Source organism: Ptychodera flava, chromosome 3 (assembly GCF_041260155.1).
Source record: "Ptychodera flava strain L36383 chromosome 3, AS_Pfla_20210202, whole genome shotgun sequence".
NCBI classification, from domain to species: domain Eukaryota; kingdom Metazoa; phylum Hemichordata; class Enteropneusta; family Ptychoderidae; genus Ptychodera; species Ptychodera flava.
Window position 1 is genome coordinate 29565763 of NC_091930.1, and position 21557 is coordinate 29587319.

The 21557-nt window shown below is 39.7% G+C and overlaps 1 protein-coding gene across 1 annotated transcript; it reads left to right on the plus strand.

Annotated features, from left to right (window-relative positions):
- Window positions 1–1616: 1616 nt before the first annotated feature.
- Window positions 1617–17394, plus strand: LOC139128955 (hemicentin-2-like). The gene is made up of 15 exons (XM_070694640.1): window positions 1617–1728; window positions 2208–2501; window positions 3591–3854; window positions 3971–4234; window positions 4510–4767; window positions 5845–6108; window positions 6535–6792; window positions 7309–7572; window positions 8041–8304; window positions 8534–8791; window positions 13470–13727; window positions 13906–14184; window positions 14766–15074; window positions 15704–15833; window positions 16425–17394. Exons 1-15 carry the CDS (start codon window positions 1617–1619, stop codon window positions 16504–16506), a joined length of 3558 nt encoding a protein of 1185 aa, XP_070550741.1. The 3' UTR covers window positions 16507–17394.
- The last annotated feature ends 4163 nt before the right edge of the window (window positions 17395–21557 follow it).

The following is a 21557-nucleotide window of genomic DNA, read 5'->3' on the forward strand; positions in this document are numbered from 1 at the left end:
CCTTTTGCCGACATCTTACAGTGGCGTTGAGTTGGTTAATATGCATTACAAGTTCATGTAAATCAATTCAACATGCACTCAAATCGCAATTTTGTTATGAAGTCGTTGGTGCGTTTATTTCGTTCTGCAATGTGCGTTGGCTGTGAAGGGTTATAACTATTTGGCAAATTACCATTGTACGGGATCCTAAAGAGTCTGAATCCGAAGCTGTTCCCTTCCTGATTTTGGAAATCATTCAACAGAACGACATCGATGAGTTTCAGCAATCCCATTGGCTAAGAGCTTCAGAACTGCATAACGTCAGTCCCGTTCCGTAGCCCCGAAACTGCTATTTCACTACAGACGTCAATGGGATCATGTGACGAGTACCTGGAACCTGGTCAGAAGTTGCCGTGTTTCCAGTACGGGGGGTGGGAATTGCAGCTACCGCCGCCGCATTACCATGTTATCATGTAACCTTAAGGTTATCTCATCTTTAATAAAATATTGCAAATTCTAGAAAACATATCACCTGCCTCTATAATATCCAAAGCGCTCCATTCAGCGTGTGGAGGGCACGCAATAAGCAGCTGTGTTGGGAGTCTCTCAGGTCGCTGTAAGGACATAAAATCGGCTAAGAGGGGTGTTGTCGCCAAAAACGCTGTTCAAGAAAAGCTGACTCGGATGCCATGATGTTACTGTCTTGCATGTTTGAACTACTACTGCTTTTGTTGGCTGTGCATACGGGTGAGTTGCCATTGAAAATACCGACGATGTAGACACGAAAAAATTAAAATAGCTTGCTCGTTGCCGAATGGCGTACTCGAACCTGTTGCAAAGTGTCGTTGGTGTCGCGCATTAGTATGAGTGTGTTTTTGGTCAGACAGACTTTTTCATGTCAGTAATATCCTTACTTTATCGGTACGCTAGGTTGAAACTTTTAAAGACATTCCTCAAATAACATGGACGCGAGTTTAGCTTTGCTGCCTCTGTACCTTTATTGACGGGAAAAGACATGTAAGCCACAAGGTTCTGTACATGAAAAGGCGAAAACTGTACTTGAGTATAGAATATGATAATATTATTCCATTTTATCACATATCAAAATGTTAACACTATAGTTTGATGTTGTTTAAGGACTTCATGTACTAAAATAATACTAGATACAACTTCATAACTTGTGTGGGAGCCACTGATTTATGACTTACACGGTAAAGTTTAAGTAGGGTTCGTATAGTCTATTTCTTACACACACAAGCATAACAATGTAAAATATCTGTTAAATACTCTCTCTCTCTCTCTCTCTCTCTCTCTCTCTCTCTCTCTCTCTCTCTCTCTCTCTCTCTCTCTCTCTCTCTCTCTCTCTCTCTCTCTCTCTCTCCTCTCTCTCTCTCTCTCTCTCTCTCTCCTCTTCTCATACCGGCGCCTTTCAATGGCTACAGCGAACGGGAATTGGGTTACGAAACCGAACGACACACTAGTCATCCTGGGAGATAGCACTCAGCTGAACTGTAGTTTTTCGGAGGAAAGACCACGCACATCGTGGTATGTAGGAGATGAAGAGAGCAAAGTGCTGATAACGGACGGGAGAGAGTCCCTGACGCCTGACTATGAAGTTATCGGTGACATAGATAGCCATGAAATATCACCTCAGGAATTCTAAACACAACAGAGGAATCGGAAGACATGTACGAGTGTATGGAGTTAGTCGACCATTCTTCAGTGATACTGCTCAAGTCTTTGTGATAGGTGAGTACAGCAGGTGCTGTATGCAAATGGTAGAGGCCATAACCTATGGATCTTGCGGTCCGTTGATTTAATATGCAGTGACACGTCCTGGTGCCGGTCGTTGCTGACTGTAATGGTGCATTGAATTTAGGAAAAGCAATCTGATATTTGGATCAGAAAACGTAAACTCTAACCTTAGACATTGAATATGAGACAAATTAACATGTTGCCCATTGGATATTGCCTCAGAAGATCAAGAGTGCAATCATGACACGCCTGGTGCGGGCTGTTGCCTACTGTAATAGGAGCATTGTGCTCTAAAATTAAAGAATTGTAGTATGTCAGCGGGGTCGGTAAATGTGAGCCTTCTAATAAAATATGAGACTCGATATATTGCAAGCAGGTCCATCGTTTAGGTTTTTAGTACCGTAAATGGCTACGTACATTGTGGTCGATTGTTTTGTTAGTCTGGTGACCCTAAAAAATCGCATTCTTTGCAGATACTATACCAGAGTGCTCCGTCGACGGGACGACAAATTTCACTGTCATTACCGGCGACGAAGTCGTCTTCAACTGTACCATATTGTTGGACGACAACGTCCCCGGTGAACTGGTTTGGTACAACGACGGTCTGGAAGGTTCCCGAATCGACGGACACGTGAACACGTGGACGACTACACTGTACAGCGATGACAACGACGCCTTTTTCCACTGTCGACTGGAACACCACACTCTCCCTCCGTGGAAGTGGCCTGAACTCGCCTGTGAAGAATCAATCATCATCAGTGTCCACTGTAAGTACCCAAAATGTTCCAAACTAAAACTTGATCGCTTTCGATGCAGGACCTAATTGAGCTCTCTGTCTGTCTGTCTGTCTTTCTCTCTCTCTCACTGTCTATCTGTCTATCTGTCTTCCTGTCTGTCCCCCCTCTCTCTCTCTCTCTCTCTCTCCTCTCTCTCTCTCTCTCTCTCTCTCTCTCTCTCTCTCTCTCTCTCTCTCTCTCTCTCTCTCTGTCTGTCTGTCTTTCTCTCTCTCTCACTGCGACTTAGCCGATTTGTTTATAAGATCGGCGATTTAAGCTTCTAACCGTTGTACCTTCGAGTTCCAAGCACAACAATAGTAAACTGACGGTTGTACGTGCATCGATATTAACATACTTAAACTTACATTTTACTGAATCTGTTTGCATAGAAATTGTAAATCACTACCTGTCGATGTCAAGAATGAAAAATCGAGGTTCCCATGGAAATTTTGTGCAAGGAAAACAATGTACCCTATGTTTACTGACATTAGGAATTCAAAAGTGCGGCCATCCCCTGTTTACTTAGCGTGAAAAAGGAATTTTCGATTTTCACAAAACTAATTCGGAGAAAACTTTATATACGTGTACTTCACGAGTTTCAAAATGACCCCCTCCCCTTAACAGTTGCAGACCGGAAGGTTACTGTATTCATTTGAGAGTATTTTTGGTTTCGCTCACTTAGATTTTCCAAAGCCATTTAACGTTAAAGTTTGATTAAACACAAAAAACAATGGAAATTAACATTTCAACGGTATATTTGCTTGACTTATAAGTATATGCACCCGTACTGCAATGTATTTTTCTTTCCTCCGATTTTTGACGGTGATGATCCCACTCAACGAAACTAAATGAGCGAAACCAAAAGTACATAAGAGGGTGTTAGATGTTTGTCCCCGAGGCACTGTCTGCCTTTTAGGAAAAGTTGTCACTCTTACGTATGTCCGAATCAAGCAAAAAATAAACCATATACAGAGTTGCTCGAATTACGTTTGCCCGATTGCCTTTTAGTTGCGACCACAGGCTTTATTAATAAAGTAAGGGCAGTAGCAAAGTTCAAACTTGTGTCTATCTATTACAAAGATGGTCCCATCATTACCATCCAAGACGACTCCGGACACGTCGCTGTCGAGGGCGAATTCTACCGGGCCAACTGCATTGCCGACGCTAACCCGGAAGCATTCGTACACTGGGAGTACCAAGGTGACGTGATTGCCATCGGAAATGATCTTCACCTCGACGACGTACACAGAAACCAGAATGGCAACTACACGTGCTTCGCAAACAATACGCTTTTAGATGACTCGAGTCAAGTCTTCGAGTGCTCATTTTATTTCGATGTACAGTGTAAGTGCTGCTTTTTGGTTTTGTTTGTTTGTTTTTTTTTTATTTAATGATTTTTCAATTTCATTATTTCTGCGATGGCGTGAATTTGAAAAAAAAAAAAGAATTTTAAATTACAGATCGGCCGGAAGTGGATACGATTGAGACGCTCCCATGCATAGTAGGCGAGTCTGTGACGCTGCTGTGCGAGGTCGCGGACGCGAACCCGGAGGAAGTCGATTACACCTGGTACCTGGCGGACGGAGACGTTTTTCACAGTAACATAGTTGTGATTGACAACGTGACAGTAACCTTGCACGGGGAACATAACTGCACGGCAAATAATACATTCTATGACGGATCGGCAGGCATCGGAGGAAACGCCACTTTCTTGGATGTGCAGTGTAAGTTTCAAGCACCCCTAGCTGCATTTTTCTAAACTGTCCTTTTTCGAGCATAAGTATGTCTAACTTTCGAAATTTTCGTTATAATGTCCTAATTGTGCTTGTTTTTTTAGCATTCGCATTTTCCTAAAAATATTAATCATGGAAATCGTGCAAAATCTTGCAAAATGCTCGACAAATTCAAACCATGAAATTCAAATAATACAGTATCGCTCAAAAGGCACTGCACTTTATTTATTGTTCTACCTTTTTGCATGGGTTTTGATAATTCTAAGATCCACCAATCGTTAAGGATGGTCAGCTCATACACAAGGAGGGTGAACCTGTGACGCTGAGTTGCGTGGTGGATTCTAACCCCGCACCGAGCGAGTACACATGGACAAAAGATGGCGACACGGTATCTAGCGAGTCTAGTTTTGTCATCGAAAACGTCGATCGTTCTCATATGGGGGATTACGTCTGTGAAGCTACCAATATCTTCTATGATGGTACAAATGCCACTGAATATGGTGTCGTGCATCTTGACGTTCAGTGTAAGTGACTTTTCGTGTACGAAGGTGCAATTAAACTTAGCATAGGGTTGTATTTGAGGCAATGCTTGGAGCCTTGCTTCTATGCAGTCAATGGTAGGAAATACAGATCAAGAAGGCAGGTATGTAATCACTACGGGTAAAACAAATTGCGAGACTGGATTGAGAATTTGAGGACATCTTGTTATTCTCACAGCTATCAGAGAGATTTGTTTTTTTTAATTCTCACTGGTACATTGAGAGAAATGTACTCCTTGGTGAGAATCATGTATGATAACAGATTCTCACAGGTGAGACTGGAAATTCTAACCAAGCGCATTTTCACGAGGAGAATGTAGCATACTCCTCAGTTAGAGGTGAGAACCAACCAGACTAGCCGTTCATTGGTGAGAATCAGGTAGCCTTGTTGTTCACTGGTGAGAATTAACGCTTTAAGAGCTGCAATTTTTCCCGCCAAAATTATAATGTGCAACATTTTACCAGTTTTGTTAATGTATTTGTAATTTTTTGACAATTTTGGACCAAATGAACATCACATTTTAATTGTTTCAGATTTTTATCAAAATGTTAACAAAAATTAGAAAAAAACATCGACAGGTGTATATTTTGATATAGGCAACAAAAATTGACTTTGGCGCTCAATGGGGTGAGCAGACCGATTCTCACCAGCGAAGTACAAGTATGGCTGATTCTCACCAATGAACGGCGAATCTGGTTGATTGTCACCAGTCAATGATGAGTATGATATATTCTAACTGTGAAAATTACCATTCTCACTGTGCCTTGTGAGAATTTCCAGTCTACCCGGTGAGAATCTATTGATTCTCACCAAGGAGTCACGGTATCTTTTCACTTGTTACCAGTGAGCAATGAATTCTCACTGATAGCGATGAGAATAACAAGTGACTCTCACCAATTGCGAGAAAGCGTCTCTTTCTCGCTCCAGCTCCAATATTTTCCTATAGTAAATATGTTGAATAAGAAAAAAAGATGTCGAATGAGGGCGTCTTTGTTGATGGTGAGAATCGTTTAGGAGTATTCCATCTTACACATGGTTGCCTCTGTTCGTCTATTACAAAGATGGGCCTGACATAACCATCGTTGACGAGACAGATCATTTCACAATCGAAGGAATGAACTACCGAGCTTCCTGTGACGTAGACGCGAATCCGGAAGCTTCCGTGTACTGGGAGTACCCGGATGATTCCATCGTTGTCAGCAGTGAAGTTCTACTTGAAGAAGTAACTCGCATCGAAAGTGGAGTGTATACGTGTTTCGCTAATAACACACTTTGGGACGGATTTGAGGGATCTTCAAACGAATCATTTTACCTAGACGTGCAGTGTAAGTTGATCTTTAATTTTGTGTTCATCAGTCAATTATTTTTTACCTCCTGTCTCTTAAAGTTTCTGAATTTAAGGAATTTTTGACTTTAACAATACAAATAACTGTCCACAATGTTGTAAGACAACCGCCATCCTATTTTCTAGTTAGGTCCCAGAACACGTACCGCTGACTAGAAGCCTCACTTATAGTACTCTACCAGTATTTGACAAAATTGACCCTTTTAAAATGATTTCATATATGTAGAAATTAGGTAGAACAACTAAAATGTGAAGTTGTCTGCGCGGGGAACAAACAGTATATTCCTTTATTAGCCTGGTTGGCCCGGGAGGAACGAAATTTTGTCATATAAGTTGTACAGCAAGCTTTGTGCTATTTTTGGCAGTCATCAATAATGGTATGTATACTTATCTCTTTCAATCATAGATCCGCCTTTGGTCCAAAGCACAGATATAGTAGAAAAAGAAAGCGAATCCGTCACTTTAACTTGTGAAACGGATTCTAATCCGACACCATCGGAGTACAGTTGGACTAAAAATGGTGACGTCATTGGGACTGAATCTACCTATGTCGTCGACAGCCTCGGTCGCTCTGATTCAGGGAACTACACGTGCGCAGCTACCACTGTGTTCTTTGACGGCTCACGCGCCACTGGCTACGGTGTCACACAGCTTGATGTCCAATGTAAGTGTTATGGAGTGGTGATGATAAATGACTTATGCCGTAGATAAGTATAACATTGCATATGAGCCGAAGTACCAAGAAATAACAAAACGTTCAGTGATTTATTTTGCTACAAACAATTTTTTCTCAATAGAGTTAACAAATGAATGGCGGCGTTTTCGAATTTCAATCAGTTTTTTTTCTCTAGTGTTAATTTAACACAGTTGCCACTATTATTTAATTCTTTGATTTTTGGGAAAAAAAGAATTGTCTCTTAGACTTTGAGCAAAAATTAATGTCATAAGGCAATCTCGACGCACGAATTACATGTTTACATACCTTAAAAGATGAAACGTACATGCCGTTCATACCATGTGAGATTTTTAAATGAAACAATCTATTCGAGATATCTATTCACAGAGGTGTGAGCGGGCTTTCTCAAAACAGCTTTTAGTTCATTTCGATGCATCCATCCGGAGACGTTTTGGTAACATGTCAAAAAGTTATTATGGTATTGCATGTGTTTTCTTCAAAAAGACGGACCAGACATTACAATAGTCGACGACACGGAGTATACCACGGTCGAGTTCAGGACATACCGAGCCTCTTGTGAAGTTGACGCGAACCCTGAAGCGTTTGTACATTGGGAATACCCGAACGGTGACACGGTTATTGGACGTGATCTTTTGCTCGTAAATGTACTCAGGAGCGACGCTGGTAACTACAGTTGTTTTGCGAATAACACCTTTTGGGACGGTTCGGTTGGATCATCCATTGATTCATTTTATCTTGACGTGCAATGTAAGTTCAAAAAATTCATATTGACTCTTTAAACGTCTTGCTTAAATATAAGAGGTACAACTAGCCTCGGAGACAAAATTTTGGACTCTCAAAAGTTATTATCTTTTCTGATCTTGCTCTTGTAGGGACTCATTTTAAAGCTTCTGGCGAAAAAAAAACAACAACAACATTTCAACGGCTTTGTTTTTCGAAAAACGAAAATACCATGGCGGATGGTGGCCATTTTGAATTTAAAGTACGGGTACATTTTGGATGATTTATTTCTCGAGTTGCAAATTTGTTGCCGATTTTTATTATTGATTGTGAAAAAGAATTATTGAAAGATTCCTTCTGAAAAGTTTGAGCAAAAGTTTAAGTCTTCTATTTCAGAGGCGGATAATACCTTGTTAGCATATTTCTGTCTAATCTTTTGATACCCAAACTATTGTAATTTGTGGAAATGATATTGTATTATATTGTACACTACAGTTCCTCCGGAAGTGGTATTAGATGACACTGTGACACGCAAGGTTGGCGAAGAGGTCACACTGACCTGCGGGGTCACTGATGCAAACCCGGAAGAAGTTGACTACACTTGGTATCTTGTCAACGGAGACATCATTAACGATTACATAGTAGATATACCTGACGTGACATTAGATTTACATGGCGAACAAAATTGTACAGCTATTAACACTTTTTACGACCAGTCAAGAGGAATTGACAGCGAGACGCTGTTCCTAGACGTACAGTGTGAGTTTATCTTTCTTTTCACTATTTTGAAGATCTTTCTATATTTTTTTTTTTTTGGAATTAATCTAACATGCTGTATATGCTGAATACGCTTGTCATGTGATTGAGTAAAACACTCAGGCCTTTGGCCTCAGGTCATTCTGTTAGTAATGCACCCGATCGTTCAGAAGAAGTCAGGCTACATAAAACACCTAAATCGCCACTTCAATAATTTACCATTCCATTGCAGATCCTCCTGTTGTCACAAGTGATGACGCAGTTTGTAAGGAAACCGAGTCGGTTACTTTGCAGTGTCATGCTGACGCCAACCCAATGCCTTCGCTATACGAGTGGTATAGAAACGATGAAGTTGTCTCTGATGAATCTACTCACTTCATAGAGAATGTGAATCGATTGGATTCAGGAGAATACAACTGTACAGCTACCAATGAATTCTACGATAACACAAATGGTTCTGGCCATGACGTTGCCTACCTTGACGTTCAGTGTAAGTATTTTACCGAATGACTAAGTGTTTACACCATGTGTTATTTTTGATATCTGCGATAACCAGTATTTTTGTGTCGCCAAGTCTTGCTTACTTAGAGACGCATTCTCAAAGGGCTTTGATGTCCTTAGATTGTCTCTGACGCTGTTTAAATGGCTCAGTAGGTAGGTAGGTAGATAGGTAGGTAGGTAGGCAAGCAGATAGATAGGTAGGTATGTATGTAGGTAGGTGGGTAGGTGACTTGGTGACTAGATAGGTAGGTAGGTAGGTAGATAGCTAGCTAGCTAGATAGATACATGCATACATAGATACAAAGATAGATAAATAGATAGATAGATAGATAGATAGATAGATAGATAGATAGATAGATAGATAGATAGATAGATAGATAGATAGATAGATAGATAGATAGATAGATAGATAGATAGATAGATAGATAGATAGATAGATAGATAGATAGATAGATAGATAGATAGATAGATAGATAGATAGATAGATAGATAGATAGATAGATAGATAGATAGATAGATAGATAGATAATTGATTGATTGATTGACTGATTGATTAAGAGATAGACAAGTAGATATATCCCAATTTGCTATTAAGTCGATAAGTTTACGAATAGATGACATCGTATGATTAGGGTACTCTGTTGAATTCCTGTCTGCCAATCTTCTTGTTTCTATCAGCGTAAGGTTCCTACGTACGAAGTGTTGTGTTCCCCGGATGTAAATGCTGTCATTGTATGCTATTTAAAATTCCTTCTGATCTTATAACTCCGAGGAATTTCATATATTTACGGTGCGGTGTGCGTCACACTTAGTAAATCATATAACCATCTTTACGTAGGTGTAATGAACAATGCCTTTTTAAAGATATTGTAATCATGCACTTTAAAGCTCGCAAATACATTACCAGGGGGTCTCAAATTTAACCCCATGCAGAATTTGATTTAATTTTTTGTATATTTACACTGATTGTGGAGGGGATCACATGACAAAAATAAGGGCTTATACACTTGCTGCGACATTCGCTGAAACCTATAGAAAGAAAGAAGACGAAACAAAACCGTGAACTCTGGTCTTGTCATATGTCACAGTTACTTAGGTGAATGGAATATGACGTTGAGTAATTGAAATGTTATCAAATACTTTGGTAGGTCTTCCACCGAGGGTCGAAATGTGACTTAAACGTGATAAGATAAATTTTTAAATAAATAGCTTGAGTCCGACCTTTGATACTACGATGTTGCTGATATTGATACCCAAGTTTCGGTGGTTGAATTTTTTTCAATAGTTTAAGCGATGAAGGAATCATATTTCCGTGGGATCACACATCAATATATATTTCATGGTGTAGGGTGGTGGAGGGCCCGGCATCTTGCAAAAGCGCAAAATACAGCTGGTACCGGTGACTTCGCTTATTGTATACGGCTAATGAATGTTGGATTTGTTACAGCCATCGGTTTTCATTTGACCCTGAAAATAAGATTATATTTCAGTCTGGTGCTACTGTTTGAACTCACAATGAAAGAAAATCTCGCCATAAATGTGAATTGTATACAGTCGGCATAATTCAACGGCCGTATTAAACCACAACGACAACAGCATCGGCGGCGGGCGACGACGACGACGACGACGACGATAACAACGACGACGACATACAACACTTTTCCCCAAAATTTTTGCAGTGAATAGAAAACGTCCAGCGAATGAGAAAGGGACAGATAATAACAGACGGAATGTCATGGTGATTGCAGTAGAATGCAAAGTACATTACAGTAGGCTTATACTCACCCTGGAGTTAAAACACAAGATAACATCACCAGGCTAATATAAAATGTGTTCTTTTTGCTCTGCCACCGTGTCGACACAGTGACACGTTAGTTTTTAAAATCTGCATTATTTACAGTAACGATGGGTTGTCAGCTCTAAAATTGTGTTAAGTCCTTTCAGCTTTGCATGATTGCTCGTAGAAAGATCGCATGTTACAAAGAATTTAGTCTTCCGACAAGACCTGCCGGACTTACAGTGTAAACATATTGGACGGCATTGAAACAGCTCACGACATCTTGAGAACTGAAGCCGGTGTCTACCTTTGCTTTACGAAAAACACGTTTTGGACGACTACCTCGTATCCTCAAATGTATAATTTTATCTTGACGTAAAGCGTAAGTGCATACATTTCTATATCTTATTTTATTTCTCGTTAATTCAACACGCTTTACTAATCATTGCCTAGAATAAAAATGTGCTCTGCATTTTACTCCGCAGTTCCCCTCAGAAGTCGAAGTACTCCAGACAGTTCTGTGCAAGACCGCCAAAAATGTTACTCTGACCTGGCACGCAAAACTCAGGAGACCCCGGCCGGCAGTGATGGTTAACCCTTGATACGTTGCAGATGAAGACACCGTTATTGTAAATAATGCAGATTTCAAAAGCTAACCTGTCGACACGGTGGCAGAGCAAAAAAGAACACATTTTATATTAGCTTGGTGGTGTTATCCTGTGTTTTAACTTCAGGGTGAGTATAAGCCTTCTGTGATTTACTTTGCATTCTACTGCAATCACCATGACATTCTGGTTTTCATTCTCTGTCCATTTCTCATTCGATGGACGTTTTCTACTCAGGGCAAAAATGTGAGGGAAAAAAAAGTACTGTATGCCCTTTGGGTATGAAAACCTTTATTGCAAGACCAAGTTTAGTGCCCCTGCCGTGACAAAAATGAAAATTGGCACTTTTGGTATCTGTACGGACGTTTAGAAACACTGAGTCACACGTAAAACTTTGCTTTAGCAGGCTGTCGAATTACTCGACCCGGTCCAGGACTGAAACTCAACAAAAAGACAGTAACTATTGTCCTCTCATTTCAGATACCCCTACTGTGGAAAATACTGACGTCATACAGAAGGAAGACGAATCTTCTACTCTGAATTGTGTTTCGAGTGTTTCACTGTAGGTCATAATGTGGCATCGTGTTGTCAAACAGACGCACTTACCACATCGACAAGGTTAATCCAGCCGACACCGGGAACTACACTTGTTTTGCCACCAATATATTCTAAGACTGTACCCATGCCACTGACCTATGGTGTTACACAACTAAGAGCCACGTGCAAGTTATAGAACACAAGTTGGCTTTGACAAAAGGTTAAACCGAACGTCGCTCAAAAGAGCACAACATGGCGGTAGGCAGGTACCTCATACGCCCAGATGATAATCAAAAGCATCTGACACACGTTGGAGTAGTCCCACAATAATAAACTTTGAGGTAACTGGCGATCCCATCGAAAGAAGAAGTGATGAAGGAACATTGCAGGGCATATGTGCTTTGGACCTCTACAATACGATCTCGCAAGAATGGTCTTCCGCCTTGTGGTCTCTATTCAAGACACGAACTCAGATTACGGATGAACGACACCATGGGTTGTGCCTACATAAAAGCAGACATAATATATTTTAGATTCATGGAAAAACCTGAAGCTTTCTGCGTTCAGTGAACATCATTCAGGTTGACATTATTGTCGCGCTCGGAAAAAATGCAGCTTAAAAGCCTTGCTCAAGAAATGAAAGCTTGATTATGAAGTTTCGACCTAGGTAACTGTGATCAGCTACGCCATACGTATAAACATAGCAACGTGAGAGCCGTGAGTGACAAAAAGACTTAATAAAAACAGAAGTCAGAGTTTATTGAAATGATTTAACAAGGACTCACTGCCCCTAGCAACTGACTTATCGCTTGTGCGCCCAGTGTGGGATAGCATAATTATGTTTGCTCTGAGACAAGACCTTATCTCAGCGGCGCCAGTATGCAGCCTGGCAAAACAACGTTTGTAAACAACGAATTAATCACTTCTGGAATCGTAAAGCTTTAGATCAGCAAAAATGTAGAAATGAATGTTAAACATAACAAGATAAAAAAAAAACTATATTCACACGAAATTCTTCCCGACTGTAACTGTTGAATAAATTGATCGCTTTTGAAATAACAATATCGAGTTTCTTGTTTTATTTAACACTTTTGGCAAATGTATGGAGTCGTTGTTGTATATCTTCGGGTTAAAAAGGTGTCGGATTATACAATATACACGAAGCCCTGTTTCACAGAAATCAATATACATAGACGAATGCTTTCATTTTGTGTAATGACATCAATATATAATGACTGGTAATTAGGGTAAAGGCATACGTTACTTGTCCTACAGCCTGAGGTTAGCCGACCCGTCTCCTTACTATATCATACACTATGGGAAACAGTGTTATGTTTACTCTCAAGCCTGAGAACGCATTATGTTACCTAAATACAGCCAGAAAATATGCTTTCAGATTGTAACGCACTGTATCGTCTTTTCTCACAAAAAAAATACAGAGTTCCTCAGGCGCCCACACCGCTCGTCTTTTCAGTGCGCTCTAGGGCGAGTGCGAGCGTAGACAATACTTTAAAACTTATCCAGTCAACAGCTATTCTGGACTATTAGCCACAGAATAGTCTGCTAATCGGTCAGCCGTCATCTGTCTCTTCCGGCGTTTCAACCCACAATAAGTCTAGACCAAGGAACAGTTAATGTACGAATGGGGACAGATTTTTTAGATGAGGCGTGTTGCAATTTCTTTCTGTCCAATTTAATCACTGGTAACATTTCAGCCAGCTGCTATCGCGTCTTCTTTCTGTTCCCAGATTCGCCGAGCGTCAAAGATGGACAAATCGTGTGCAAGGAAGGTGACGGCATTACCCTGACCTGTGAGGTTGATGCTAACCCAGCACCGTCAAGTTACACGTGGACAAAAGACGAACGTGAACTCTCGAGTGAATCTAGTTACAACATCCCCGCTGTGGATCGATCCGACTCGGGGGACTACATCTGTACAGCTACCAATGTGTTATATGACGGTACAGAAGAGAGTGATAGTGGTTCGACACAAGTTGACGTCCAGTGTTAGTATGATTTTTGTACCTTGTTATGATTTGGACAGGGAGCAATACTTAAGCATAGAAACTTATATTTTATCAATAATAAAAAGATTATAGTATGTGTTATGTAATTATAATGAATAATATTCAAAAAAAGTAATATCGGAAGTGACTTCTCATACGACTGTCTTCTTTTGTTCAGACTCCTCACTCGTCACCATAACGACAATACCATCCGATATCGCAGAAGGGGACGATGTCATCATTGAGTGCAATGCGGGGGAGGGCAATCCAGACCCGTACAGGTCAACTTTGACCTATGGCGAATCAATCATCGAGGAGGATACTGGTACCAAGTTAACGCACGAAATAACCAATATCCGTACATCAGACGCCGGAGTTTATACATGCACTTTCTACACGAAATTTTACGATGACAACGAAGACGTTAGGCATGATCTGGATAATATAGTCGTGCATTGTAAGTACGTAGAATATCAGAGAGAGAGAGAGAGAGAGAGAGAGAGAGAGAGAGAGAGAGAGAGAGAGAGAGAGAGAGAGAGAGAGAGAGAGCCCTCGCATCAGCTTTTCACTACTTGACTTTGACTCTTGACTTCAACAATGAGCCAAGGCTCGGTCCTTTTCGATGTAGGCAAAGTTAACAGTAGATGCCATTCTTCATTTACGATATTTTCATTTGTCATTGAAATGACACTTAATGTTTCATTACTATTCCACATTTTGGCAAAGATCGAAATAAGGCAATAGCAACCAATCAGCAATGGGCAATTTCACTTAATACTCTGTCTGTCTGTCTGTCTGTCTGTCTGTCTGTCTGTCTGTCTGTCTGTCTGTCTGTCTGTCTATGTCTCTCACTCCATCTCCCTTCTCTGTCTGTCTGCTTGTCTGTCTCTCTCTGTCTCTGTCTCTGTCTGTCTCTGTCTATGTCTCTGTCTCTGTCTGTCTGTCTGTCTGTCTGTCTGTCTCTCTCTCTCTCTCTCTCTCTCTCTCTCTCTCTCTCTCTCTCTCTCTCTCTCTCTCTCTCTTGGTCTTTCTCTCAAGATTCTGCAAGCATATTGCCAGAAAGCACCACTGAATTTACAGTCGGTATCGGAGATACGCAGTCCCTTGGCTGTACAGCTGAAGGGTTGCCTACCCCGGATATTATCTGGTTAGATGTCAACGATGAGGAAATAACGGGCGAGGACGACAATCTCGTGATTAGCGGGACTACGACGAGGGATACCAGCTCGACCAGTACACTGTCTGTTACTGTCGCCGACGACGACTATTATGGCACTTACACATGCGAAGCGTCGAATTGGGTCGAACCAAAAGATCAGCGGGGATTTGAAATCAGAAAGCCTGATGGTAAGCCCGGAATTATACATGGGACTCAACGTACGCCCGTACCTCGATTTTCATCTTAAAGAATCTTCGGTGACGTTAGACTCACACTATTGTCCTTATTACTCTTCTTTAAACACAAATGAAACTGAAACGTTTCTGCCCATCAGTCAGACGATAGACCACTGAAATGTTGTGAGAGATTTTCAAGGGCGGAAAAAGAATGCACTTTGCTTCAAGGGAAAAAATATCTGTGTATTGTTCATTATGAGTCTATTTGACCGATGAAGATATAGTGCTGCCACTGAAATATATTGCTGTGGTCATAGACTTCGTTGATTTACATGTAGGAGACTGTCGTACTTGTAGTCGTGATGGCAGGACATAATTACTTTATTGCTCTTATTGCTGTGATGTCGACAAAGATGACAACGACAACGAAGACGTTGATAACGACCATCCAGAAGAAGAAGAGGAAGGAGAAGAAGACGATGATGATGATGATGATGATGAAGATGATGATAATGTCGATGATGGCGATAATGATAATAATGATGACATTATTTTTACCAAACCCCTTAATTTCTGTAAGTTGTTCTTTTACATATATCAATTTCATTGCTGTTATCTTTTCGCTATTCTATCCCATGCAGATGGAGTGAACGCCGGTCTGGTAGCAGGGACCGTTTCTTTCTTGGTAATTGTAATAGCAGTGATTATAATTATCATTGCAATCTATGTCTACCGCCGGAGGACAAGATGGAAAGAAAACATGGAAGTCAGGTAATGAAGGCCTTTTTTGTTCCTTTGAAAATTATTAGGCTTGGCTCCAATATCTGGTTGCTGCATCTTGAAAACCAGAAATTAATGTTAAACATGATTTGAGCGAATTTGGGATAATTAGATAGTGAATTGAGTCGGCTTAATCTGCAAATCTGTCTTTCTTTTTAAGTGATAACACTTGTTTTTATGAGTAATTTGTAATATCGCAGTGCTCAGCTATATGATACCTTACAGTTTAGAGAAATCTGAAAAAAAAAATGAAGATCGAATTATCTAAAATTAGTTCCAGTCGTGTTGTCATGTTAATGTTTTTTTTGTACATGTACCTATGCCTCATTTTGGTCTGCGTAAAGATGCCCCTAATTAAAACAGATAAGTTTGTGCAGAAATCTTGTTAAAAATTTCACTTTTTTGACAGTCGTCGATTATCCAATGCATTTTCCCGATTATGCCGAAGATGCCATTGGTGTGCAGTGTTTGCCCGATGGCCATTCCTGGACCATAACATTACACATATTGAGTCATCTTCTTACCCACAAAAGTCAATCTATCTTTGGATAAATTTTAACTCGCCACTTACTTTTCCCACAGTAAGAACCAGGCAAATGCAGAAAAGGCACAGAGCTCGGCAAAGTCAACGGACGAGAATTTTAACAAAAGTGCAGTGGAGTAAGACGCTCGAATTGAAGAATACATGTTGTTTGTTTTGTTTTTTTTTGGTCAAGTGTAGTGGGAAATCGATTGTAAGATACATGGAAAATCCGATGTACGAAGCTATAAATAGATTGGAATTATGTGAGGTTTAAAGAGTTTACAAACTGTCTATCTATGGTTTATGTAAGCATTAACATTTAAATTGGGTATACATGCTTCGTTATGTATAAAGACCAAGAAATGAGCATTGGTGAAGAGAGCAATCTTAAAGAGTCTGAGAGTCTGAAATAGAAATATGTTACTTATATTCGTTTATCAAAGTTAATTATTCGCCATCATGTACAAAATTGAGTGCTGTTAAAATGATGAAATGACTGAGAATAGCATTTGCTTGACCTGATGACGTGACAGGTAAATTATCAGAGTATGGGACGCAGTTCTTTAATTGAGTGATATATCAGGTTGTAAAACTTTATACAGCTACTGTACATCTTTTATTAAAACTGCACCATGAATTTGGACACGAACCTTTTTTAAAATAATATCTTTCGAATGTATTCCGCGAGAACAAAAATCGGTGTATTTGTGAGGCTAAATAGCGGTTCACTGTTTTATGTATATATGTTATATAAGATTGGACATTTAATGGCTTGGTGCTTTATATTTTTAAATTGTGGGCTGAGGCCCCAGTCCAGGGTTGGTCCTAAGTATATCGAAATACAAAATAAAGTTAGAAATTTGACTGAATAATCAATATTGATATTCTTGGCAACCTAGAGACCAAAACGTTGGGGAAGACAGATATTTTGAAGTAGCAAAGGTGTATGAAAGAGCCCTGTAGCCAGTATTTGCCCTGGCACATGTAATTTTTGTGTATTTTGAATAAATTTTTGTCGGTAATTAAGAATACATGGCTCAATCGACTATAATGTTAACAGTAGTCACGTTTTACCTTATCAGAACCTTAACGAAAGACAAAAACCATAGCACCACGTGAAATGAGTTTCTGTGCAATATGGTGTAGGATTTCCTTTACGGATAAACTAGGTCCATAGGAACTGCGTAAAGCCTGTCACCAAACAAATTAAATATCATATTTGTTTAATCACGGGCGATGGTGAGGCAGAAAGCGTCTCGGGTAGAGATATTTGGACTCTCAAATTTCTACAAATTCTACAAATTATTCATTCATTAAAATTTTACAAATTCTCTCAAATTTTTACCACTTCTGGGCGCTCACTTTCAAAATTTATGATAAAGAAAAAAACAATCATTGCCTTTGTTTTCCTGAAATCCAAAATTTAATTACTTTAATTTAATCTACTGGCGGGCATTTTGAATGTCAAATATCGCAAAATGTTTGGTAACTTGTTTCTTTACACAGCAAGAAAACTACAGGCAGAATCCGGAACATGCCTGTAACAGGGTCTGATCAGTACCTGTAACAGTCCCCGAGAAATAATCTCTGTCACAGGACCTACAAAATTGGTCAGATATCAGGGATTTATGAACAAGTCCGTGTCAGGACTGGTATTACAGGAATGTATACAGTGATGTAATTTCTGAGTGTATACAGTGCTGTGACCTCATTACCGAAATACTGGTGTACAAACAGAGATTTCAGGGGTGTAAATTTTCAGACAAATGAGCCGATTTTGATGACAGAAATTAGTACAGGCAAAATTGTGTGCACATTAAGACAATTACTTGCCCTGTTACAGGTCGGTATTCACATTGCTGTGTACAGTCCTGTAAATACAGTGATGGAACAGGCAGACATTTCAGGCCCTGTCACATCACTGTGTCTGCAGCACTTTATTTAGCTATGTCATGACAGCACTGACCACAGACCTGTACATCAACCCCTGTCACAGCAATCGAACGTCTTTGCTGACACAAACCTGTACCACAGGGCTTTTTTCAGGGTCTGTACAGGGCATGTCACAGGGGCAAATGTTTATTTGACGTAGTTTAAAACTTTGTACCTTTATCTCCAATTTTTATTGACTTGGAAAGATATGAGTTGCTGAACTTTTTTAAAAGTGAGCAAAAATTATGTCTCTCACTCCCGAGGCACCTACTTTATCGTTAATTGCATATTAAAGAATAAAGTCACAATGGAATTATCATCACCAGCCGGACTAAATCTAACTCCCCACTTGGAATTTCTGCTATGATGATTTTAGAAATTGACTCGGTTCCGATCATTAGTAAATACATAAAAAGATGGCCCGGCGCATATGAGGGGAAATCGTTCAGGTATTGTGGTGAATTTATAATAAAACGATGGATTTATTTGACAAGCTATAGATTTAAAGACAGTGAAGGGAATGATATAGTGCAGAGAGACACAAACAGAGACAGACAGACAGACAGACAGAAGTAGGACTGCGTGTACTGAATGATGCAAACAAAAATCTCATGGTTTATAAATCCCAACATGTGTAAGTCAATATTGCCCTATGGAGGTCAGTTTCGGTACGTGCAACCGGCGGTTCAATCATACTGACACAGGTTGTAGCTGGAGATTAGATTAAATAATACTTTGCACATGTTGGCTTCGATAAGATCCCCAGTCGGGGAGTAATGTCTGTATGCTCAACAAGACAAAGTTTGCTTAGCAAGAGCACTGACACAGCCTTATCAAATCTATACACTAATTGATGCGAGTGGAAATGATGCGAATGGTATGAGTAATTCAAACCACAGCCAATCAGGCATTCAACTTCATAAAGAAGCGAAACTATCTGCTCTAAGATTGACAGCATCCAGATTGAACATTTCAAATTTAGCTTCGGCTGTCGCAGACAGCCTGTGATAAGCTAACGATATCTACAATTCAGCCTAAATTTGGACACCTAGTAGTCATTTGGTATCTGTAATGACTGGAAAGTATGTTTGGTATGTATTCAATGCATGCGAGCCAGGGATGCCACAATTAATAACCTTGTTTTAGGAATAAAACAAACATACATTCATACACATATTCTTAAATTTTATCACGTGTCCTTCACTGGGAGGCTTTGTGGGGAAGTTATTTTCAAATGATGGATTAAGTTGTGAATTGAATGACATGAAAACAGCAGGGGGAAGTGAAAGGTGGAAACTTGTTAAAGATTTATAACTATTGAGTATGTAGGCAAAGGAGAGAACGCGGCTAAAAGAAGGCACTGGTGTGCAGGCACAGAATGTTGCAGAAACACAGATGTTCGCAAACATGGATGAGGTCATAACTGCAATCGAGAATTGCTAAATATTAATAATCATGGGCGACGGTATTCAAGCCGCAAAGGTCATCTTACAATCATCTGGTAACCTGCTGATCTTTTTTTTTCGATAATTTGTCTTTTCAAGTCAGCATATAGAATAGAGACAAATGCTATACCCGGCAAAGTTTAAGAAAGACGAACACACAAAGATTAATGAACAGGTGAGCAGAGATCAGTTTCGAAAAGTGTAACCATTTGTTCCATTATGTCATATTGATTCACATTATAAATGTTGATGCGCCAACAGGTACGTTGCACATGTTGGCCTCGATATGATCTGGGATACCAATGCACACATACCCAAAATGATAAATCTAATGAATCCGTAACCATAGAAAGGATACATACCAGAAATATACACTTGTTTTGGTCCACTTGTATATGGAATAATAATAACGATATAATAATGTATGTAAAGTACAATCACACATGTAATTACAAATTTAATATAAAAATGGTGTGAGGTGTTTGACCTACACTGGACTTTTCACTGCAATCAAGTTATGCGTAGCGATTTCTCGCAGTAAGAGGTACTACATCAGATTGTAAAACTTTCAAATTTCAAACAGATATGTGATATTTCATTGGCCATGTGATAACCCAACAGAGCTCACACATCAAGTTACATCTGTACAGAGTAATGGTTGCAACGAGGATGCGATAGATGGTCGAGTCACACAGGGATGGCACGGAAAATCTAATGACAGACATAAACAGATAAGGGGCAAACTTAGCTTATTTCTGGTTTAGCCATGGCACAACTCAATCATGTATCACAGAAAGGGTATAAGAGCAGTGGAATAGTCAGCTTTGACGTAATAATCCTATATTTATGTTCACCTGCTCAATAAGACAAGTTCCCTGTAGCCATGGCAATGTCACAACCTTAGCACAAATATACCAATACTGAATGCGGGTGGATATAATGTGACTGACATAATGAAATTAAACCAATTGTAAACACGAAATTAAATAAAAGGGGAATTTTATGATTTACATTTAGCAACATCAAGATGGAAAAATTCCGACTAACTTCCTTGGTATTATAACTAATGATATCTGAGTAAATTTCGCCACGAATTTAGACACCCAGAATTCATCTGTAACCTGTAATGATTGCGGCGAATGTCCGGTATATGTGTTCAATACACGTCAGCTGGGAACGCCACGATTAATCTTGTTTTATAGATAACAAATTGACATACACATATTCTTTAATTTTATCACCCGTCGTTCCGGTATCGTGGCTGTGTTATGATCAAGAGTTGGCTTAAGCTGTGAAAAATCACATGCCGACAGTATTGGGAAGTGAAATACAGAAAACATGTAGAAACGTAAAAATCACGGAGTAAGCGAAGGAGAGAGATTGAAGTAAAATAAACAAAGATACAGACCTATATGTACACTCTTAATCAGAAACACATATGTTTTCGAACATGCTTCAGACAATCAACATAATCATCATGAATATATGTCTGTAACAACATTCAAGCCGCAAACCTACTCTCACATCTGTTTGATAAGCGTTTGGTCTCTTAAAATTTGTCCTGTCAAAGCGAAATGTACGACAGAGACAAAATTCATGTGTTGCAAAATGAAAACGACGAACGGAAATTCGAACGCACTGGTAAACAGAGAGCACTTTCAAAACTCGTAATTGGTTGCTCCCTCCATTACATTGCCATGGGTCATTAATCTCGATGATCCTACAGGTACCTGGTTCATGTTGACCCAGATGTAATCTGGCATACAGATGTACACATGCTCAAGTTGACAAATGTCACTAAACCATAACCTTTAA